The sequence below is a fragment of the Mustela erminea genome, chromosome 8 (assembly GCF_009829155.1).
Source record: "Mustela erminea isolate mMusErm1 chromosome 8, mMusErm1.Pri, whole genome shotgun sequence".
Classification (NCBI taxonomy): domain Eukaryota; kingdom Metazoa; phylum Chordata; class Mammalia; order Carnivora; family Mustelidae; genus Mustela; species Mustela erminea.
The window spans coordinates 38,120,376-38,145,098 of record NC_045621.1 but is presented as its reverse complement, the minus strand read 5'-3'; the positions used below and the strand labels follow the sequence as shown (position 1 = coordinate 38,145,098).

At 40.9% G+C, this 24,723-nt stretch overlaps 1 protein-coding gene across 18 annotated transcripts in view; it reads right to left on the bottom strand.

The window, feature by feature from the left end:
- Positions 1-24,723, bottom strand: part of SP140 (SP140 nuclear body protein) — a 73,209-nt gene that overhangs the window by 25,012 nt on the left and 23,474 nt on the right. For 15 of the 18 annotated variants that reach the window (XM_032355108.1, XM_032355110.1, XM_032355105.1 and 12 more), the window contains 7 exons: positions 23,852-23,935; positions 22,321-22,404; positions 10,740-10,805; positions 10,259-10,342; positions 6,921-7,007; positions 6,389-6,493; positions 5,517-5,570 (listed from right to left, as the gene is read on the bottom strand). In XM_032355108.1, the coding sequence (XP_032210999.1) occupies positions 5,517-5,570; positions 6,389-6,493; positions 6,921-7,007; positions 10,259-10,342; positions 10,740-10,805; positions 22,321-22,404; positions 23,852-23,935 (564 nt within the window). The remainder of the gene's footprint in view (positions 1-5,516; positions 5,571-6,388; positions 6,494-6,920; positions 7,008-10,258; positions 10,343-10,739; positions 10,806-22,320; positions 22,405-23,851; positions 23,936-24,723) is intronic. The other 3 variants (XM_032355114.1, XM_032355113.1, XM_032355122.1) reach the window with 3 other exon arrangements.

Sequence of the window (24,723 nt, the reverse complement as noted above, 5' to 3'; positions counted from 1 at the left end):
TTAAAATGTTGAATATGTACTTATGTTCATATGACCCAGTAGTATCACTCCTACATATTTACCTAAGAAAAATTAGATCATATGTCCACCCAAAGATTTGTATGCACACGTTCCTAGAAGTGTTATTTGCAATAACCAAAAACTAGAAACAACTCAATGTCTATCAACAGGTGAGTAGATCTTTGGAATATCCATATAAAGAAATACTTCTCAACAGTAAAAATGGAGTGACTAATGATGCACATACCAGCATGGGTGTGTCTCAAAAGCTTTATGCTAAATGAAAGGGCCATGAGGGGCACCTGGGTGGTTCATTTGGTTGAGCCACTGCCTTCAGTTCACTCAGGTCATGGTCCTGGAGCCTTGGGACAGAGTCTCACATCAGGCTTCCCCTACTCTGTGGGAGGCCTGCTTCTCCCTCTCCCTCTGCCTGCCACTCCCCCTGCTTGTGCTCTCTCTCTCTCTCTCTCTCTCTGTCAAATAAGTAAATAAAATCTTTAAAAAAGGGGGGCCACGTGTTGAAAAACTGTGTACTGTATGAAGTCATTTATATGACATTCCAGAAAAGATAAAACTATAGTGATAAAAACAGATCAGCTGTTGTCAAGAGCCAGAGGGTAGGAAAAGGGACACAGGTTCACTGGATGATGGAGATGTTACATGTGATGACTGCAGCATTACATGACAACACATTTGTTAAAACTCATCTAGTCATCCCTTAACAGTGATGACTGCTAGTGTATGAAATTATATCTCAATAAAGCTCATAAGGAAAGTAAAAATGTGCAAGATCTACAGAAAGAAAACTAAAACTTCGAAGAACATAAAAGGTGATCTGGAAAAAATGTGTGGTTCATTCTCCTTCAATTCTACCCAAACTAATCTGCAATTTCAACGTATTTTCACAGAATTGGGGAGGTATTGGGGGAAAATCTTGACTGATTCTAAAACTCATCACAATAAGCAAGCCAGGATTACTGAACTCTTATTTCCTTTGCCTTTGGAGACGTATCTTGAAGGAAGTTATTGTGGCTGATGTCAAAGAGGTTATTGCCTAAGTTCTCCTCTAGGATTTTGACAGATTCCTGCCTCACATTAGGTTCTTTTATCCGTTTCAAGTTTATCTTTCTGTATGGTGTAAGAGAATGGTCGAGTTTCATTCTTCTACACATAGCTGTCCAATTTGCCCAGCACCATCTATTGAAGAGACTGTCTTCTTTCCACTGTATATTTTTTCCTGCTTTGTCAAAGTTTATTTGACCATAGAGTTGCAGGTCTATATCTAGGCTCTCTACTCTGTTCCACTGGCCTATGTCTGTTTTTGTGCCAATACCATGCTATCTTGGATCACAGCTTTGTAGTAAAACTCGAAATCAGGCAACATAATATCCCCAGTTTTGTTTTTCTTTTTCAACTTTTCCTTAGCAATTTGGGGTCTCTTCTGGTTCCATACAAATTTTAGGATTGTTTGCTCCAGCTCTTTGAAAAACACCGATGGAATTTTAATCGGGAAGGCACTGAAAGTATAGATTGCTATAGGCAGTATAGACATTTTAACAATGTTTATTCTTCCTATCCATGAGCATACAATGCTCTTCCATCTTTTTGTGTCCTCTCCAATTTCTTTCATGAGTGTTCTGTAGTTCCTCGAGTACAGATCCTTTACCTTTTGGTTATGTTTATTCCCAGGTATCTTATGGTCCTTGATGCTATAGTAAATGGAATTGGTTCTCTAATTTCCCTTTTTATATTTTCATTGTTAGTGTATAAGAGAGCAACTGATTTCTGTACATAGATTTTGTATCCTGCCACATTACTGAATTGGTGAGTTCTAGTAGTTTGGGGGTGGAGTCTTTTTGGTTTTCCATATAAAGTATCATGTTATCTGCGAAGAGAAAGAATTTGACTTCTTCTTTGCCGATTTGAATACCTTTTATTTCTTTTTGTTTTCTGATTGCTGTTGCTAGAGTTTCTAGTACTATGTTGAACAAAAGTGGTGAAAAATTTTGAAATCTCTTTTCTGATGTTCCTCCCTGCATTGTTTACTTTTTTCCTTGCAAAAGAAACTATAAAGAGTAGGAATAGAAAAATATACTTGAGAGCTTTGTAATTAAACCAATTGCTATGCATTAGAAATAAACAAACCAGTGTTTCAGAGTAGAAATAAACAAACCAGTGTTTCAGAGTGCAGGCACAGATCCAAGAATATAAGGAAAGGCACATAAAAAGGACATTTCAAGTCATAAAGAAAAAACATTGGGGTTATTTCTTGAAATTAGTGTCTCACATCATACACAAAAAATGTGAAATATAGGTATAAACATTAAAAAGTATTAAGTACTTCTGATATTCTGAAAGCAAATACAAATATTTTTTAAAATTTTGAGGTGGGAAATATCTCCATAAATTTTAAGTATAGGCTAGAGACCATAAAACAAAAGCCTGACAGATTTTACTACATAAAATTTTCCAGCTTCCTTAAGACAAAAGATAATACCAACCAAAAAGAATAACATTAACAACGCAAAATAACAACATATATCAGCAAAATGTAGTATATATATTATTAGTTCTATGCTTGTTCAGCATGGTTAAAAAAAAAAAAAAAAAAAAGCCAGCATGATTGTATCACCAGCAAGACACATGCACCAAGCATTTTTAGGAGGAAATCAAATGACCAATAATAACTGGAAAATGCTCAACCACAACAAAAATGAAAATAATGCAAATTAAAACAGGAATGAATGGTAAACTTTTACAGGTAAAATGTTACAGGTAAAATGTTAAATGTTTGTAAAGTTTTGTGCAAGAAATACTGCTCTAAAGTAAAGAAAATCTAACTGTATGAATAGATTTATTCAGATTTATGATAAAATTCTAAATGTGTTAATATATGCCTAGAAAAAAATCTGGAAAGATATATGTTAAAGTTTACAAAGATCATATATTTTATTTTCTAATATTTAAAGATTAATTTATTTATTATTTGAGAGAGCATATGAACACACATGCACATGGTGGGGAGGCGCAAAGGGAGAGGGAGAAAGAAACCCAAACAGACTCCGAGTTAAGTGTGGAGCCTGACCCCAGGCTCGATCCTATGACCCTGAGATCACCACCCAAGCCAAAACCAAGAGCCCGATGCTCAACCAACTGCACCATCCAGAAACCCAACAAAGATCATATATTAAGAAAGAAAGAAAGAAAGAAAGAAAGAAAGAAAGAAAGAAAGAAAGAAAGAAAGAAAGAAAGATGGATGTGAGCATTTTGAAAAAAAAATGTAAATTGCTATCTTAAAAGATGTGATCTAACCACATTCCTTTTTTCATTTTTTGGTCTTATGAAAAGTGTTAGTTCTCTATTGCTTCTGTAATAAATTGCCATATGCTTCATGGCTTAAAAGAATACAAACTTATTATCTTACAGTTCTGAATGGCAGAAATCTGACACAAATCTCATAGGGCTAAAACCAAGGTGTCTACAGGGCTTTGTTCCTCACTGGAGGCTACAGGATTTGAAGGACCCAGGTGACTTGATTGCAGCCACCTACACAATCCAGGACAGTCTCCCCGTCTCAAGATCCTTAGCTTAATCACACCCTCAAAGTCTCTTACCATGTGAAGTAATCAGTTACAGGTTCCAGAGATTAGGACTTGGATCCCTGCTTCTGTTGATAGAAGATCCTTAAGGATCATAGCACTCCCATGTATGTCACGGGGATCTCCTCCATTAGACAGACCCTTCCACAGATCTTTCCTATACAATCATGTATCTATTGTTTTACTTCTGTGGACATGGATGAGGGGATCTGTGAGTCACATACTTAATCCCTTCAAAGAACCTCTTCCTCGTTGACTGGATACGCTGACTGCTCACTACTTCTGGCACATTAGCAGAAAGTTGTAAGGCCATACTCTTGGTTATCACTACAGACCACACTTTTCCTGACAGTGAAGCTCCAAATTTTAGCACCTTTTGCAGCTTGGAAAGGCTGAGACCTTTTCAAATCATCAAATCCTGAACCATGAGAGACTATGGACTCCGAAAAACAATCTGAGGGGGGGCACCTGGGTGGCTCAGTGGGTTAAGCCGCTGCCTTCGGCTCAGGTCATGATCTCAGGGTCCTGGGATCGAGTCCCGCATTGGGGGTCTCCGCTCAGCAGGGAGCCTGCTTCCCTCTCTCTCTCTCTCTGCCTGCCTCTCTGTCTACTGTGATCTCTCTCTGTCAAATAAATAAATAAAATCTTTAAAAAAAAAAACAATCTGAGGGTTTTGAAGGGGTGGGGGGGTGGGAGGTTGGGGGAACCAGGTGGTGGGTTATTAGAGAGGGCACGGATTGCATGGAGCACTGGGTGTGGTGCAAAAACAATGAATACTGTTTCGCTGAAAAGTAATAAAAATTTTTTAAAAAATCCTGACTCCTTTTGCTAAGCAGTTCTTCCTTCAATTTACCTCTTTCCCCTTGCATTTTACTATAAGCAGCAAAGTGGAAACCAGTGGCACCTTTATCACTTTGCTTAGAAACCTCCTTAGCTATATATCCAAAAAATTTGGCCTTCCACACTATCAGCAGGACAGAATTTTGCTAAGCTTTTGGCCACTGCATACTAAGGCTTCCCCTTTCTCTAGTTTCCAAAAACATGTTCCTTATCTCCTTCAAAGTGTCACCAGTGACACTTTGAACTTCCATATTTCTACCAAGTCCTCATGATGATTTGGATATCCTCTAAGACAAAATACGTTTTCTCTACCATGTTCTGCACTTCCAAGCTTTCTCTAGCAGAGTCTGCAGCCCCATATTTCTAACAAACTGCTTAAGGCAATCTAGACATTTTCTATCATTCCACTTAAGATTCTTCCCTTTGCCCACTGTCCAATTCCAAAAAACATTTCTACATTTTTAGGAATGCATTACAATTGCACTCCACCTCCAATAACCAAAGTCTGTATTACTCTTCTACTGCTGCCATAACATGACTTCAAATTTAGTGACTTACAACATAAATCTATTATCTCACAGTTATGTTGATTAGAAGTCCGACAAGGGTCTCTCTGGGCTAAAATAAAGATTCCAGTAAGCTTTCATTCCTTTCTGGAGGTTATGCAGTAGAATACATATCTTTGACTTTCCCAGATTCCAGAGGTCATCCATATTCCTGGTTCTTTCCTTCCATCTTCCTCCTCCTCCAGCCAACAATATGGTATCTCTGTGTGACTATCTTCCATGGCCACTCCCCCTCTCTCCACAGCTAGGAAGAGCTATTCCATTATATTGGGTCTACTCAGATAATCCAGAACAATCTCCTCTTTCAAGGTCCCTAACTTGATTATATCTGTAAAATCTCTTTTGCCACGTAAGATAATAGGTAATACAAATTCCAGAGATTAAGATATGGACATCTTTGGGCAGATAGCATATTATCATCACTTAATATTGTAAATAGTAATAATGCAATTCTAGCATTAAAAACCTCATTTTTAACATCAAAAGCAAGTAAAATCTTATGTACTCTTACTTCTCTTCCTCTTGAGTCTTCCCGAAGAAGAGGTGTTTTCAAGATCCACAGTATCTAGAGAATTGACAGGTGAGGGTGAGGAAACAGAACTTAAAAACAAAAGTTACACATTTTAGGATTACTCATACTGCAGAAGACTTGAATTTATAAGATGTTTGGGTTATTTCTCTCTCCCTTCTGAAGGGACTAAAAACCTACTGAGTTCAGAAGTAGGAGTCCAAGATGGGCCCCAGGTCTTCCTTTGTTTCTCAACAGTCCTTGGAAAAACACTGTGAAATACCTTTGTACTTCACTTCACTCGGGAACATTTGTCCAGGTATTAAGATTAAACAAAATCTTATGTGAAAATATTTACAGGAAATCACTAGATAAATATTTACAGGAAATCACTAGATAAACCAGCAACATGCTAGAGGGCATCCATCACAAATATATGCTGAGTTAAGGATAGTCTTTCCTCTTGACATCACTAGTGGCATCACTAATTATCTTTTGAGATTTTTCTAAGGTTGTGACAAAAAGACACTGCTATGTACTAGCAGAAGTATGCTTAGCTTTCTTGGGCTCCACAGAAGATTGGGTGTGACAGGGATGGAAATCACTTTATAAATGCAAGAGTTCATTATTAGTAGACTAATGTAGTAAACATGATACTGCCATCTTTAAGTGTGTATTTCTACTACAGCACTCATGTGTAATCAGCAGGGCCATCCTGTTAAACAAAACTTTATTATGATCTCTTGCCTCTCTACTATTCCCAAAAGGGTCAGGTCAAACAAAACAGGGAACAGGATACTGGAATGGACTGGACCACCTGCCACTACCCAGCCCCTAGAGCCACTCCCCATACCACAAATCTCCGGTGGCCTTACCCATCATGTCACATGTTTGGCTACTTTCAGGACCTTCTGGCACATCTTTTGAAAAGCACATAACACAGGAACACTTTTCATTTCCATCTGCTGGTAGCTCAGCTTCTGGGCCAAAATTGTGATGTATGAAGACTTTAATTTACCTCAGGTACCCCCTTTTCTGTACGCTTCTTGATCACCCCTTCTCTGCTTCTTCCTCTGAAATCTTCCATTGACTATCCCCATCTCTGGCCTTTCCTTTAAGTCTCCCTTTTCCCTCCCTTGTCTTTTTCTCTTTATCAGCTCTGTTTCTGTTTTTCTTTTTTCTTTTTTTTTTAATATTTTATTTTTTATAAACATATGTTTTTATCCCCAGGGGTACAGGTCTGTAAATCGCCAGGTTTACACACTTCACAGCACTCACAAAAGCACATACCCTCCCCAATGTCCATAACCCCCCCGCTTCTCCCAACCCCCCTCCCCCCAGCAACCCTCAGTTTGTTTTGTGAGATTAATATATTTCTGTTTTTCTTATTCTTTAAGTCATAATTACCTTCTCCATCACAGAGTAGTAGTCTGGAACTAAGCTCTTCTGATTCTTCCTCTCTATTCATTTGGAGAGTTTCTAGTTTTCCAGATACTAAAGAGAAGCAAGAAAATTACAGTCCATGGATCCTGAAAGTGACCAGGGAAGAGCTTCTGGTGCTTTCATGTTGCACCATGATATCCTGAGCTAAAATGAACTGCCTTCTAAAAGAAGACTACACCTGCTCCAATAATCACAACCTAGAGCTGCCAAAGGCATGCTTTTCCCATCTTTTATACCTCATTCTGCTTTCTTTTATTCCTACTTTTCTACCTGTAGCCTCAAGAATAAAGGAAAAAGATCTTATCCTTTCAGGAAAAAAAACAGCTATTCTTTGAAAATAGTAAAAAGTAATTATGAGAACAGTTCTAAACTCATCCCAGTTGGTCCATCACTACTTACATCACTAACCACATTTAAAGCCAGCCAGTCAGTGACAACCTCACACTTCTGAAAATCAGCCCATCAGCAAGAGCCGCATTCCAGAAAGCCTGTTTTTATGACTAAACGATAACCTAGTTATAAACACTCCCCAGGTCTGAAAGTCTGCAGATCCTGAACTACAAGCTTCCTAAAACTCTATCTAAAAGCAATTTCCTTTTAAAAAGAAACTATATTCTCTAAGTACCAGACCTCCTTCCACCATGCATCTTGCTTATCAAGATATGGCATGATGGTCTATCCCTCCAAAAATGGATTTCCCACCAAGCCATCTTGAAGACTCTTGTTTAGCAACACCATGTGGGATCTTTGGGCCAATAGGCCCAATCCACTGCTTCTTGTGCCCGACTCAGATTGGGTGACTGATCAATCCATCTCAACAATGACTTGAGCTCTGCCTTGTTTCATTGATTTCTTATTTCTGAATTAATTTTTTAAAAGATTTTATTTATTTATTTGTCAGAGAGAGAGAGAGCACAAGCAGGCAGAGTGACAGGCGGAGGCAGAGAGAGAAGCAGGCTCTCCGCTGAGCAAGGAGCCCAATGTGGTACTTGATCCCAGGATCCTGGGATCACAACCTGAGCCAAAGGCAGTGGCTTACCTGACTGAGCCACCCAGGCATCCCCTGAATTAATCTTATTACTTAAAGATGTATATGCAATTAGACACAAAGTAGTTAGACACTTTGGTTTGGAGGTGTAGCATTTAGCAAATATTCTGTTAATATTTTTTATTCTTCTACTGTTTCATTTACTCTAACTTTTGTCTATTTTCCAAAAGGCTTTCTTATGTGTGTTTGTTTGCTCTTGATTTTCTTGTGCTTCTTGAATGCTGGAAGGAAGTGATCCAAAGCAAATAGATGGAGGCACAGACCTGAGAAGTCCCCTATGCAAAACTTATTGATGGATGTGGGTCCATTAGACAGTAGCTAGTGTGTGCAAAAATATTTGGTCACCCTTGGCCTTGAGTCCCTCTCCTCAACCTCTCATCAATTTGAGAAACAAAATCATTTTGTTTAGCAAATAATCTGAGGTCAACTGCTATCATGTTATCAATCATATGTTCCCTTTGCAGTCTCTGCTCAATGGATGAACCCAATACTCCATTCACTTGCAGAACACAATTCTCATCAAGGACTGCATGTGGTGACCTCATTGCTACTTGCCATGGCTGTGTCCTGGTTGAAGCTACAGTCTCCCCCTGAAAGAACTCCACTTCCTCTTTGTACTCTCAGAATCAGTCTTGCACTTTTCTTAATAAATAGCAAAATTTCACCAAAGATAACTTTGAGTTTCAAAGGAGAAGTCTGGACATGTCAAAAGTAAACAATGCTTTTGGTAGTACTTCTATAAGAGAGAGAAAGATGACCAAAAGTTCCCATGTCCCAACCAGTAACTGCTAATTTCAGACCGTCTAACAGTTTCTTTTCTTTTAAAAAATCTCCATAAATTTAATAGGAAGGATCTATTTTGCAAATGAAACTACCAGATTAAGGGGCACCTGGGTGTCTCAGATGGTTAAGCAACTGCCTTTGGCTCAAGTCATGATCTCAGAGTCCTGGGATCAAGCCCCATGTCATGTTCCTGGTTCAGCAGTGAGTCTGCTTCTCCCTTTCCCTCTTTCCCTGCCCCCTGCTCCTGTGCTCTCTCTCTCTCCAATAACTAAATAAAATCTTGGTTTCACTTACTTCTGAAACATAAGGGATAGCATGGAAGACATTAGGAGAAGGGAAAAATGAAGGGGGAGAAATCAGAATGGGAGAGGAACCATGAGTGACTATGGATTATGGGAAACAAATGGAGAGTTTTAGAAGGGAGAAGGGTAGGGGGGATGGGTGACCCTGGTGATGAGTATTAAGGAGGTCACAAATTGCATGGCGCACTGGGTGTTATACACAAACAATGAACACTACATCAAAAACTAATGCTGTACTGTATGGTGACTAACATAACACAATAAAAAAATAAAATTTTCTATCATTAATAATTAAGTAATTAATTTAAAAAGAAAGAAACTACCATATTAAATATAAAGGAAGAATAACTTTAGAATTCCTAGAAAATTCTCCTACACATAATCAATTTATAATTGATTTGAACATTAGTATGTCTACACTATGCATGATTTGAAGTTGACAAAGTAGGTACAACTCACTTCTCTGTAGTACCTAACCCAATTACTATAACTCTTTTCTAAAGCCAGATTCTTTTCTTTAATACATTTATGCTCAGCTTTGTTTGATGTCCCATTTGATAAGAATATGTTACATTATTTACTTGGGAAAGTCAGTGGCTCAACTGGACTGTTATTTTCTAGAAATGTACTTAAGTCTCATTGTAGTAGGCAGAAGTTTCAATGTCCACTCAATATTTCCTTCCCTGACCCCAGGGACTGCAAATATCATGAGATGTTACCTCTATTTTTAGGTTATGCCATATGGCAGAGTTGATGTTAAGAAAAAGAGATAATTAACATGAGAGATAACCAATGCTGGTAAGGATGTGGGAAAAAGGAAGTCTTGGTGCACTGTTTGTAGGATTGTAATGTGGTATAGACACTATGAAGAACAGTATGGGGGTTCCTCAAAAAAAACCTAAAAATTAAAACCTCCATATCATCCAGCGATTCCACTTCTGGGTATATATCTGATGGAAACAAAATAAGTGTGTCAAGGAGCTATCTGTGTCCCCATGTTCATTTCAGCATTGTTTACAATAGCCAAGACACAGAAACAACCTACATGTCCATCAACAGAAGAATGGATAAGGAAAATGTGATAGGTAGATACATATATACGCAATGGAATACTATTCATCAATTAAAAAAAAAAAAAGAGGGAAATCCTGCCATTTGCCCTCCCTTACCTGATTCACTTTCTGGTAATGAGTTCAAGTCTTCCTGAGGTTCTTCTTCATCACACATTTCTAAACAGGCACTGTTACCTTCTGCTGAACAGAATAAAAACCCTTAGAGGATCCAGCATACCACCAATGGAAACAATAGCAGGAAAAACCACCCTGACAATCAAGGTGGCTCAAGTAGCTTCCAGGTGGGAATGTCCCTGACCTCAGACCCTCCTGCCTTTGAGTTCACCTGCCCTGGAAGTTAACATGGATCATGTCACTATCACCAGTGGCTGAGAATGGTTCACCCATCTCCCTCCCTTACCATACACCTAATTCCCTCTCTTTTTGACCCTTTTCACTTGGCTTTACACATTTCTTCTATATGAAGAAGTGAAGAGGAAGGGAATCAGTGGAGGAGGGAAGAGAAGGGATATTTTCCCCCTTGTAGAGAGCAAAACAAAGATTTGGTTGGTAAAATGGAAATTGAAATTATACTTACCTTCCCCGTCACATAGCACTTGCCTGGGCACTTCCACTGGTTCTCCTTCACTGATCATCTGGGGAGCTTCAGGATCACAGGACCATGAAGGGAAATAAGGAAATGAGCTGAGCCAGGATGTTCAGAACACAGGTGAGCTGCCCTTTGGGAAAAGGGGCATCTGTTCCAAGGACCCCACTTGAGATCCAACTGAGCCCTTCTTCCTCTGACTCCCCTACTCTCTGCTTCTCCATTTCCTTCCCATAGATCTTCCTCCAGAGATTTTCACTTCTGCACTAGGAAAATATTTGTGCATCTTTGATTTTGTGGGCTCCACTCCCCCGACTTCTTCTATTTCTTTACTTTTCTATCTTTTTGTTTCCTCAGTGGTGATCTTAATCATTTCTTTCCTGCTTATTCCTCCTATCTCTCTTCTTCCAAGTCTCTCTAATCCCTAAAACAGGGTCCACCCCTTCTGTCACTGTCTCTCTTGATTTCTTCCCCTTCCAACTGGCATTCTTTACTTGTAAAGTGGAAGTTTTTCTGCTTTAGGCCCTGTTCTGTTCCCCCTGGGACTCTTCTTACATGACCCACATTGACCTCTGTTATGAGATGCTCAGGGCATGGGTCTCTGTTCTTCCTCCTACTTGATCTTAGGGAAAAACAAGTAATCTTCATCTGTGCTTCCATGCCTTTCTCTAAGGAGAAATAACAGCAGTTTCCCTAGCCTAAGTCCTAAAGCCTCACTTGCCAAAGTACTTTGGAGATTGAAAAAAAATAAAAAGCACAAAATAATCCAATAACATGATGACAAAAGCTATAATTTGTGTTCAAAAGCCCTTGATCTTTCCTTCTGACAAGAAGATCTCAGAACTACATTTCATCTGAAGCCTACAAGTTTATGACAATATAGTAATAATATTAAGCACTAGGTATATACTTAATTAACTTTTGATTCTTTATAGAAAATAATAAGTAGCCAGGGGTTAAAATCACAATACTGAGTCCTTCCTATAAATAGACATAAAGAGTGTGAAGGAAAAAAGGCACTGTCTTTGCCAGTATTTATCTACCACAACATGAAGAGGGAATACATCTGTTCTAACAATAAGGGCCATGCTGTTCAGCTCTGAATTTAGCTGCCTGATACCCTGGAGCCCAGGGCTGGCAATCCCTTCCTTATCTTGCCCACATGTTGGTGGGGAACTCAAAGCTTCCTGAGGCTCTTCTTCTCACGGGTCTCCCAGTAGGCATTGCCATGCTCTGCAGAAAGGAATGAAACCCCTAGTCATCTCAGTACAAACCAGGGGAGATCATCATGAGAAAACTCCCAGAGAAAGCATGGAACACTCGGGAATCTGCTAGGTGGGGCTGTTCCTTTCACAAACCATCTGGTCAATCTCTGGGCTCACCTGGCCTCAGGTTGACTCACCCCTGTTGCCATCACCAGAGCCTAAGGACCATCCACCATCTTCCTCCCCTTGTGTATACCTAATTCTGTCTCCACTTCTCCTCGTTTCCCATTGTCCCTGCTTATTACTTCTGTCTCTGCCCTTATCTCCTGCTGTCAGTGTCTCCAAGTGCTTCTCTTTGTTTGGATGTGTTTCTGTCTCCTTTTCTTCTGTATCTTTTTCTCTTGTGCCTCTGACACTCTTTAGTGTTTTTATTACCTTTCCCTATCTCACTCAGTTTTTTCTTGCTTCCTTTCTTCTAAGTTAGGAGAGGTATCCCTAAAATAGTACTGTATAACCTGATCAGGAGGTGGGATAAGGAACAGACCAGTCAAGGCAACACCACCACACACAAGGAAAAGTTGTTCTAACGCCCACATATAAAAGAAATATTATAACATTGCAATCACTGAAAATATTTACACTATCATGAGAGATGAGGCAGAAACAATAGACTGGTGCACCATGGTGAGTGGAGACACAGAAGACCACAGGAAGAACAACTGATTTAATCCTAAGACAACAAAGATCACCGGGTTTACATCAGAAAGTAATATGATCTGATTGACATCTTGCAAATAACAATCATGCTAAAGTGAAGAAAATGGAGAGAATGGGAACAAGAGGAAATGGTACATTCATGTCCCCTTTAACAAGGAAACAAACTCTGGAGAAGGAGTTTCTAGTTTCACAGAAGAAGCTGTTAGCATCAGTTTTGGAAGTGTCAGTTCCTGAAAGTCATCTAAATGGAGAGGATCCTGTGATAAATGCGTTCAGGTACACAGAGGGATGACCTTGGGAGACAGGTGTCCCTAGCAGGCATGCACTTGAGACTCATTCTATTACCTGGGAGTAACTGAGACAGCCAAGGAGAGGGTTATTGGTTTCTGACTATGTTCTGGGCACCACTTCCTACCTGGGGAGATTAAATCTGAAAACTCACTACCAAGATAGACTCCTTTTGTTGGAAGATGCTCATGTCTAGACTTGTACTTCAGCTTTATAAGATCCCAACTTCTCCCCTATACAGCAGTTTCCACTCCTTATTGATTTTAAAATTATTTTTATATAACTCTTTCTCTACATAGTCTCCTTTAGCTTTCTTTCACATTATTATTATTTTGATGTTTATTTGCCAAATTATTATATAATCTCTCTAATTTTCATCTTCATACCTCATTTCTCCATTAACTTACACCCTTTCCAGGTTGTCTCTCACTTTCTCCTTTTCTACCTCTGTTTCTCTGAGTCTTTCCCTCTGGATGCTTTAAAATTTCCCTTATTTTATCTGTTTTCCTTGTTCTCACAGATGCTTCCTCCCAAACTGACAGAAGTTCTTCCCTTTTTACACGGACCACAATACCAGACAGCCTTCTCTTACCAGCTCTATGCTAACAATCTCCCTACGGACCTTTTAAAGTGCAAACCTGTCACTCATTCACAAAACTTATATCCATACTGCTGATACTTATGGAAGTAGGCTGAAAATGATCTCATTGCTTCAGCTGCCATAACCTGCTGTTATTTGGGGTTTTGTGGACATTTAATAAAATGACCCAGGCCCTTCTGCTCTGGTGCCCCAGCCTACCTCTGTTATATCCTGTCTCCCTGTGTTCTCCCTGACTTGAGAACTCAGGAGCTCTGTTCACCATCATTCTTAGTCTCTCTCACAGTTTTGGAAAAAAACAAGACAGAAAATGGACACAGTCTTACTTGTATGTATGTGAATATGAAGAATAGAATGGTAGGATGGGAGAAAGGCAAGATTTTTTTTTCCATGCTGATCAGAAAACAAAAGCTTATTGAGAGAGTTGGGAATTTAAATCAGAATTAAAAATTTAAAAAAAAAAGAAAGAAAGAAACTAGTCTACTATTGACAGTGGACTTTTAAGAGATATCTTTTATCAGGAGAACAAATCTCCCAACTTCTGGAGCTACAAAGCATTTAACAAAACATTTAATGCTTAAAAAAAAAAAAAAATTACCTTGTCCCTCTTCTGCTGGCTGACTGGGCATCTCCTCTAGTTCTTCTTCATTAGTCACTGGGGAAACTCTGGGATCATAGGTCGCTGCAGAGACACAAGGACATTATGGACCATGGAGGGTGATGGGAGCAGACCTCATCATGTCCATGCCCCACCAGGATGGGAAAGCAAGCTGCCTGCTCCATGGGGCCCCTTGGAGCCACATTGTCTTGTTCTGCTTTTTGCCATCTTGTTACATCTCCTCTGTCCACTTCTCACTGTCCCACCTGCATTCCTGCCTCCACACATCTGTTTCCTAACTGTGCATCTCTTCCATTGTCTGGGCTTCTACCCCATCTCTTGTTTTTAGACCTTAATGTATCTATTTTCTCTCGTTACTCTGTCAAGCTTTCTTACTCTAGATGTCTTCAAGCCCAAGTGGTTGAGTCCATTCCAATGCTCTCTGTCAGTATTTCCCTTTCTCTCCCACCAACATCAGTTTTTCCCTTATTTTTTTTAAACTCAGGAAAACTTTTATTTTAGGAGGTGAAACAGGCCCAGCCGCAAAAACACTAGAAACAATTCTCTTATACTGAGGTGGAAGACTGATGATTACATTCTATTAGAGCAGAAGGGGCTGTTAAAATACTCTCCTGTCCACAGGCCCTTAAGAATGTTGTCAAACAGTTGAAACATTTGGAAACCCATACCCAGTTTTTCTTTTTTTCTCTTCTTAATAATTCTTTATTTAAATTCAATTTAATTAGCATATACTGTATTATTAGTTTCAGTGGTAGAATGTAGTGATTCATCAGTTGCATACATTACCAGTGTTCATTACCATACATACCCAGTGTTCATTACTTCAAGTGCCCTCCTTAATACCCATCACACAGTTAGACATTTCTCCAAAGAAGACACACAAATGGCCAACAGACTCATGAGCAAATGCTCAACCTCATGCAGCATCAGGGAAATACAAATCAAAACCACAATGAGATACCACCTCACACCAGTCAGAATAGCTAAAATTAACAACTTAGTTTTCCTCTTAATGAAGGTCTTATGTTGGACCCAACGTCTTTGGGAATGTGTGGGACCCCTGGGGCTTCCTCTTCGTGTTCTGACCACAGGACCCCACCTTAACTGCCAGGTGGCTTCCCACAACTGTTCCCTCAGTGACATATCCACTGCTGCCCACTCTGCCTTTTCTGCTTTGCCCTTGCAAAAACAATCTGCATGCCTTTCTGTGCTTTGTTTTCCCATCCACAAAACAGAGGTTACAACAGTTTATATACCTGTGTCTTAAAGTTTTTCAAAGATAAAAGGAAGTCTCCCACAACCCAGTAATCTGATGGAGACTGTCAGAAACTTTGCACACCTGTCTTCCACACTTTGTTCTCTTTCTCATTTTTACCCTTCCCATATGTGTCTGCCTCTTCTGTTTCCACCTCTGTTTCACTCTTGGGATCTCCTGGCACTCCTCTTTATCTTGATTTGTTTCTTTCTCCATGTCTGTTCCCACCTCCCTTTTTTCCCCATCATGCTTCCCTGGTGCTGTGCTTTATTTCTTCTTCCTGACTCTTATCTTGGGGATCAGAAAAGGCATCTCTGAGATGGTATCTAATATCTACATGATTTCACCAGATTAGTGAGTGAATGGGCAGGTAAACTGTCCAAGCACAGGGCCAAGCATGTGCCAAAGCTCAGGTGAGAAAGAGTAATCAGATAATTAAAATTACTAAACAAGTTTTATAAAATTTTTGAGGTAATTGCAGGACAGACATGAGGCTGGACCGATGGGGAGGAAAGTGGATTTAATCCTTCTGACAATAGGAAGTTATCGACTTAATGTAGGAAAGTAGAATAGACCAACCTGCATTTTCAGAGTCCTCCAGTTAACCTGGAGAGATTGTGTATGAGGGGAACATGACTGGAAGGAAGATATGAGACTAGAGGCTGTTGCTCTGGTTCCAGAGAGAAGAGACATCTGGCTAGAGTGTTTGTTTCGGGTATGAAGGGGAATGGATGGGCAAGAGACAAGTTTGAGTTATAGCTGACTAATCTCGATGACTGATGGGCTATGTGAGTTGAGGGAGGGGATGAGTCACTGATGACCCCTAAATTTCTGCCTGTGGAATGGAACAATGGGGGTCTGTCCTGAGATAGGGAACACCAGGAAAGGAGGAGATCTGGTATCAAGAAACATGGCATGTGCAATTGGGGGTATCTTGTATTGAGGTTCCTGAAAAACATCCAAATGGAGATGTTCTTCAGGCCTCCTGCACAACTGTATTCAGACCCTGAGATGAGTGAGGTTAGAAAACAAGTCTGGGCCAGACAGGTGTTTAGCGATCATAAGTTACAGATGGGAGCAGACAAAGATGACAGTGGGGAGGCCCACTGCCTCTGAGAATATTACAGGTACCATATTGATAATTGGGGACATGATAATTTGAAAACCATGGCTAACATTTTCCACCCTTAGTGGCAAACTTGTTTCCGACGAATGACTTCTCTCAATTCCTACAATGTCCCAAACTATCTTCTCTTTCCCTTGTACAGTGTTCATCTCTGCTGAATTTTCACTCATCTCCTTTTTCTTAATGTAAAACTTCTGTGCCCCTCCTCCACCCTTTCTTTTTCTTAGTGTTTCCCGCCCACCCCACCTTGCATTTTTCTCTTAACATCATGTTCTCTACCTATCTAAAATGATGGGATTTATCTCCTTTCTTCAATGTTGTTCATTTCCCTGCTTCTATCTGTTCTCTCTAGTTCTTAACGTTCTGTTTCTAATTTTTCAACCTAAGAATTAAAACTGAACATTTAAATTTCAGACTTTCTGTGTATTTCATCCACGTCCATATTCCTTCCCCATATCACCAATGTTCTGGACTGTGGTCATTGGCAAATGAGCAAGGATCCTTCCCTTTGCCAGGTACATTTTGAAATTCTTTCACATGAGTTCTCTGTGTTGCAATTATTCCCATTATGCCCATGTTCCTGGCATAGCCTCAGGGAAAATAGGTTGGAAACGATCTCCCCTTCCTGATAACATGGTTATATTTAGACTTGATGTCTATTTAAGTAGAATTGCCAATCACTTTGGTCCTGTTTCATGAGTTTCATTTCATGACTCCATCTATATTTTTCACTCTCCCTTTCTTTGTCTATGTTCTATACCCAGGGAAACCCCAAGCAGTCTGAGATCATTCTTCGCTGCTTGTGTCTCTCAAAGGAAGCAATCAGAAGCTGGGCATAGTTTGTCTATGTGAATATGTCAGGATGGATGGATGGATGGATGGATGGATGGATGAATGGATGGATGGATGAAAGGGGAATAGGGAAGGGATGAAACAAGGTGTCCCTCTACATTGAAAATAAAATACATAGGAAAATAAAGCTTTAATTAGATAACAGATCATTTAAATTCTAATTACCTTCTTTATTGTAAGGTAGTAATCTGGGCATCTCTTCTGATTCTCCTCCGTCATCCCTTTGTGGAGCCACACGTTTGCAAGACGCTGAAGAGAGAAAAAGAACATGATAAACAGTTGGCGTGGACTCTGCCTGGATGTGGCCAATACTCAGAGAGCACTAGCTTGATGTTCAGAGTACAGGAGAACTGCTCCTTGGGAAGAAAAGTATGTTTGTACCCATTGAGCTTGCTCTGCCTTTTTAGCGCCTTCTTAGGTCTGAGTTCCCTTCTCTTTCCTTCCCTCTTCTCCCTCTAACCCTGTCTCCACATGTTGCTGCCCCTGCCCCCATGAAGCTGTGGGTGTCTTTGTCTATGCCTTCTGCCATCTGTTTGCACTTCTCTCTTTTTGCTCCTCCACGAAGTTCATCTCTTTACTCCATTATCTCCCTATTTATTCTCTTATCTCATTTTCTCTCTGCTATACTTAGTATTTCATGAACCCTATGCAATCCCTGGGAAGTAAGTTAAAGATTATCTCTCCCCTCCCAAACCCCAACCTGCTAGAGTTTAGAGCTCATATACATTTAGACAAAATTGGGCCTACTTAATCAACTCCACTGGTGCTCCCAGTCTACATTCTTATTATTCTGTTCCCTTCATTCTTCACCCTAGAGCCCTTCCATTAAGGTGCTTAGCCTCCCTTCTCCTCTGTCTCCCACACACCTGAGGAAAGCTGAGTCAAAGTGTATATTTGTGTCTGGGGGAAGGAAAGGAAATGTTTGTTGCATACAAACAGGCAAACAAATTTAATGAAGTAACTGGTCATTTAAATCATAATTACCTCTCCCATTGCCTGGTAGCAGTTCAGACATCTCTTTAAAATCACCTCCATCTGTCCTTTGGAGAGCTTTATGCTTACAGGAAACTGAAGGGAAATGCAAAAATGACCAACCAGACGTGACAATAAGGGAACAGAGCTCAGGAACCTCATGCTGAACTCTGGTGTTCAGCACTCGAGTGAGATTCTCCTTGGGAAGGAGGACCTCACCTAAGACCCACCAGAGCCTCCCTCTAGCTCTTCTTCTTCTGTTATCCTTCATATACCTCCTTTCCTTCTCATTGTTCTGTCACCACACACTGTTTCTTCTATACCACGAAAGACTGGACATCTCCATGAATCCCTGGGCTTCCCTCTTGGGCTTTTTCTTATTCATGGCTCTTCCTTGCTCTCTCTTAGTTTTCCTACTCGTGGCTCAGTTTTTCTTTCTAGATCTCTTGCCTCCCACATGGTAAGTCCCAATCCTGCCAGCTCTTTCTGCCTTTCCTTGTTCTCACTACTGAAATATATTTGTTAGGATGAGGGCCTTCTTACACTGGGCCCTGAGCCACTGGCCTAAGTACCTGAACACTTTCTGGGTTCCCCTGTGTGAACTCTGCCTTGGTGATCCTGGCCACCCTGAATGTCAGCCTCACATGATGATTACCATAGTCCTTCCAACTTGGGTAACTACTTTGACCTGGTAAAAGACGCTTATACACTGCAGTGCTCCTATTTCTTTATCTATAAAATAGGAAGAAGCAATAGTTTGTCTCCCTAAATGCATAAGTTTGTGAAGATGAAATTATATCTTATTTGCCAAAATTCTTTGAAAATCACAGTAACATAATAAAAACTATTTGACAAAAATTTTAATTTAGGGTGGAGAGCCGTTGATCTGAAGGACTATGTTTCTTCCGGGCTTTTTCCAGTATTAGGCACAAAATAATAACATTATCAATAAATAGGATAATGCTTAGTTTTTATTCTCTGGAGAAGCTAAAGGGTCTGTGGGTATAAATCCAAGTTTTTAGTATGAATAAGAATGAAAGACATCCCCCTTCTTCAGCAAATCTTTCCCCAAGTGTGTATTTGGGAACATTTATGTGATTCATGGGATTCCAGAACACCCTGGATTTTTTCACTGTGGAGTGTGCTCAGGGTAAAATGCATCAGGAAACACCAGCTTGAAACTCAGCCGCCTGACACCCTGCAGCCGAACACTGGCAAGCTTCCCCACTTCTTTGCTGGGCCCACGCCTTGGTGGGGAGCATAAGGCTTCCAAGGCTCTTCTTCATCACTAGTCCCCCAACAGTCCTCGCTATCCTCAGCAGAAAGGAATCTCAAAAGGAAATCTCACCGACATCTCAATTTATGACCAAGGGAAAATCACAGCAAGAAAATAAGAAAAACCAAGAAACCCTGAGAAACTGAAATGCCCCATTCCACAAGACAACCTGACCCGAGGTTATGTTCGCTTCAGTAGCTTTCACTAGAGGCTGAGAATAATTCACCCATCATGGGAAAATACTCCTCTTCTTACTTACACATCATCCTTTTTCTATTCTTCCCTTTTCCGATTCTGTAAATCTAATCACTCCCTGCCCTCAGTTTCTGCTGCTGTCTCTTGGAGCTTCTCTTTCTCTTGGTGTGTTTCTCTCTTGTTCTCTGCTCCTGCAACTTTCCCCCTTGTTTTCCCCTGATACTGCTCCTCCTCTCCTACCATTTGTCTCTCAGTTGTTCCTGCCTAGCTTTCTCTAAAGACAGGCCTCCCCAAGATGGCTTGTGTTAAGTAGGGCTTAACCAGAATGGAGGAAGTTACGCCAAGGGCAGTGGAATAGAAAAACAGTTCTAAACAAGGCACATGAAAAAACTCAAATGTGAAGGAGATATCTAACAATTAAAATCATTGGGGAAGAAAGTTTCTTCTATTTTTCTATTTTCTTCTCTTTTTTTACTTTTTTTTAATTTTTAAAAGATTTTATTTATTTATTTGACAGACAGAAATCACAAGCAGGCAGAGAGGTAGGCAGAGAGAGAGGGGAAAGCAGGCTCCCTGCTGAGTAGAGAGCCTGATGCAGGGCTCGATCCCAGGACCCTGAGATCATGACCTGAGCTGAAGGCAGAGGCTTTAACCCACTGAACCACCCAGGCGCCCCAATTTTCTTCTATTTTTTAAAAAGATTTTATTTATTTATTTGACACAAAGAGAAAGAGAGATCACAAGTAGGTGGAGAGGCAGGTGGGGGGCGGGGGGGGTACCGGCTCCCTGCTGAGCAGAGAGCTGGATGCGGGGCTCCATCCCAGCACCCTCAGATCAGGACCTGAGCTGAAGGCAGAGGCTAGAGGCTTAACCCACTGAGCCACTCAGTTTCTTCTATTTTGAAGTAATAGTGTAGCAGGCAGGTGATGAGGCTGGAGAGATAGGCAGATGGCTCATTGTGGGGCAACGCTGGACCCCACTGAGAGAAACTTTTATTTAATTCTTGATGTATTAGGAAGTAGGAAGTACTTATTATTTTTCCTAAGTAGGAAAATAATACAATCTAACTTTTATTTTCAAATGTCCCATTCAGTTGAAGGGCAAATAATGCACTTAATGGCAATAAGTTTGGAGGGAGGAGGGAGGCAGAAGCCTGCCTCTGAGAACCACGATAGTTGACAGAGACATGGATTAGAGACTCGGCTCCGGACACTGGACAGATGGACAGGTGGGAGATATTCTGAAGGAGAACTGACCATGTTGGAAGAGTGACAGGAATGTAACTGAGGGCCAGAGAGTCATGGGCAACTGCTAGGTTTCCAACTTGAAAAAAACACAGGTGAACAGCAGTCTATCACTGAGGGACAGAATAATGAGGAGTTAGATCCAGCTTGAGCAAGGAAGAATGAACAATGCTCTCAGTTCGGGGTGTGCCAAGGTTAAGGCTCTTGAAAGAATTCCAGTGTTGTTATCTATCTGACTCCTAGCCTTCAGGTCCATGGATAAATGAGCTCTGAAGATGACCTGGGGTGGAGATTTGGTTTTGGGAATCAATGAAATATTCGGGGAGAGGCCTATCACAATCTGACATTTCGTAAGTGCCACTTTGATAATTAAGGACAGTTTGATCTGGAAACTCAGAGCTAATGTCAGCCCTTGTGCCCAAAGGTGCTTCTATCCCTTGCCCTGGCCCCAAACCTGCAACATCCCAACCTGTTCCTCTCCTTCTTGTCCCCTATTTATCAGCCTCCTAGTTTCCATCTATTCTATTTCTCTCCATAGGTGTCTTTGCACTTCCCCAGCTTTCCCCATGTTCTAGTATTTATTTTCCACTCCATATTGCTCTTACTATAGATTTTTCTCTCAATTTTTATCTCTGATCCTTAAGCCATTTTTCAGTTAAATAAACTATCTGCTACATCTCCCACTTCCTCCCTGCCTATCACTGTTTCTCCCACTTTACCTTGAGCTTCTATCCCTCCATGTGCTGAAATCCTCCTGATTAACTCTCTCATCATTTCCAGCACTCAAGGCTTAGACTACAGTACCAGGGGCCTCCCACTGGCCAGCTCCAGGGGATCAGTCTCCCACATGGACTGTACATGGATGCTACCTCCAAATTCCTTTCAATGGTCTCTGAAGTTAACTGAAAATCATCCCCCTTCCCCACCCTTGAGGGTAAGAATGTATGTTCCTTTTAGAAAATTGGATCCATTTGTGTGATTTGTCCTGTTACCCTAGCTACCTTTTCCTCGTTTTCCTTCTATGTTCTCCATCAAAGAGTACTCTCTCTACTGAGGAGCTCAGATTCGTTTTTCTCATGGTGTCTGTTACATCTGTGGGTAGGTAAGTTCAGGTAGAGAGAGGGATTAGCAGAAGCCTGGGATCAGAGACAAAATGCAGGCTTTCCTCCCGCAAAGATAAGAAAACAAAGATTTAAGGCAGAATTGTAAGTTGAATGATAGTTACCTCGCCCCTCATTAGGCAGTAAGCTGGATGTCTCTTCCAGTGCTCTGACATTATTCATTTGGGGAAGTGAGTGTTCACAGGACTCTGAAAAGGGGACAAGAATATGGCAGGACTCAGACAGTGACCAGAAAAGAGACCTCTGTGTGCTGAAGCTGAACTCTGATGTTCAAGCTCCAAGGACCTCACCTGGGGCTCACCAAAGCCTTGCTCACCTCTTTCCCATTGTGATGCACCTAACTGAAATGTAAAACAACTGGGTCCCCAATGCAGCCGTGGCACTTACTGGCCATTTTCAACACCTGGAACATTTCCACCAGACCAGAGAGTTCCCATGTGCTGATTTCAAGTCTGTTTACAACTACTGTAAGCGACCACTATTCTGATTTTTTTCACCTTCAATTAAGTCCTTGTGCTCATCTGTCCTGATGCTCACATAAATAGGGTCACACAGCATATACTCTTGTGATTGGCTTCTTTTGCTCAGTGTACATCGGACTCTTGAACAACACTCACAACAACTTTATTTTAGATATATAGATTTCTATATTGGTAGCTTCAATTTACACGCTAGAACACAGAACGTAAGTAAGTCGCTGAAGTAAGCAAAAGGTAGAGCCCAATGCGAAGCCAGGCAGTGAGGACTCAACACGTTTGCCCTTTACTGGTGTATAGAAGAGGATTCGAGCCTAGATTGGTCATGCAACCTTGCACAAATCACTAACTATCCTCATGTCTCTGTTTCTTCCCCTGGAAAGTGGGACTAACAAAACCTTATCATAGGGTTGTAACGAGGAGTACTTGTGAAGGGATAGCTGTGTCAGAGTAATTTAGTAAGAAACCATAATTTTCTGTATTAATGCCATAAGCATTATAATTTGAGAAAGGTTGGTGTTGCTACTGTTGTCACTGTTAAGTGATTATTGCCCTTTATTCTCTTTACCCCCATACACTTTCTTTTTCCCTCTCTCTCTCGCTCGCTCTTTAAGTTGGGAACTCACATCCCTGAGATCAAGACCTGAGCTGAGCTCAAAAGTCAGATGCTTAATGGACTGAACCACCCCAGCGTCCCTCTTTTTCTTCTGCACAGCATCACTCCTTCCATATTCTCTTCTGCACACAATTTTTGCTCTCTCTCCCTCTCTTTTCTCTTATTATGGGAAGCATTTACAGCAGTTTCTTGGCTTTCTCTTTGGGTCTGCCTCCTGGTGCCTAATCTTACCCCTTCCCAGATCCACTAAATTCCCAATTCCCACTAAATTGCGTCTCGTGGTCACAGTAAGATCTGCTCTTGTGCATTCCTGTTATACCTTCTGAGTGATCCTATCTGCCTGGCAACATTTTTGAATTCCACACCTGGTTGGTTAGTTAGGATACCATACAAGCCATCACTGACTTGGCTTTCCCTTCCCCCACCATCTCCTTTTACACTCCTCCCCAGGGGGCACTCTCCACCCAGGAGCTTGGCCCCCTGATCTCTGCTGCCTTTCCTCTCAGCAGATGAGAGAACAAGTCTCTGTGAAGTCACACATACCTAACTGGTGGGGTACTTGTAAGTGGAACGTTTCCTTTGTCTCTTCTTCATCAATGGCTTCATGATAGAAGTTGTCATAAATCACTGGGAAGAGGAAGAAAAGGCAGTTAGAGACTTCTGGCAGTGACCAGGAGCTTCCTCTCTCAACTACACACCTGGCTCACCCCTGACTCCAGCAGTTCAGCAGGAGCCTTCCAGCTCTCGGGGAACCCTGGGCTTCAGCGGGTCTCATGGGATGAGAGACTGATGTTATCGTACATCTCACAAGGTTTAAGAGAAGATGGACAGTGGAAAAGTTGTAAATAGTTCAATGAACAAGGAAAGCTAACTTAAAATAGATTATATATATATATATATATTTCATACATATATATATATATGTATGAAATGTATTTTGTGAATTCTACATGCAACTAGGAATATAGAAGAAGCAGAGGGATTTCACCAGGAGAAAAGTAATGTTGGAAGAGAAATAGACCTATATAAAAAAAGAGAGCCCCAATATCTTTTAAGGATGGAGGTTTTAAAGGAAAGAAACAAAGAAGCAAAGAAACAAGAGAAAGAACAAGAGGAAAGAAAGAAGGAAGAAAGGGAGGGAAGGACGGAGGGAGGAAGGGGATCTTAGATCAGGGAAGGAGGATGACCTTGTGACAAAGTAAACTCACAGTGAAGAGGAACTAGCATTTTCCTGGGGTGGGGTGGGTGGGGAGAGATACAGGGAACAGCAACAAAAAGACACTCTATTAGTCACAAACAGTTTGAAAGACACAACTGAAAGTGAATATCACAGCTGTACCAGGGTCCCAGGAAATGACAACAAAAAGTTCAGGAAAGCAGCCTAGGGCACCCTGCTTCACAGCTGCGTCCAAAGG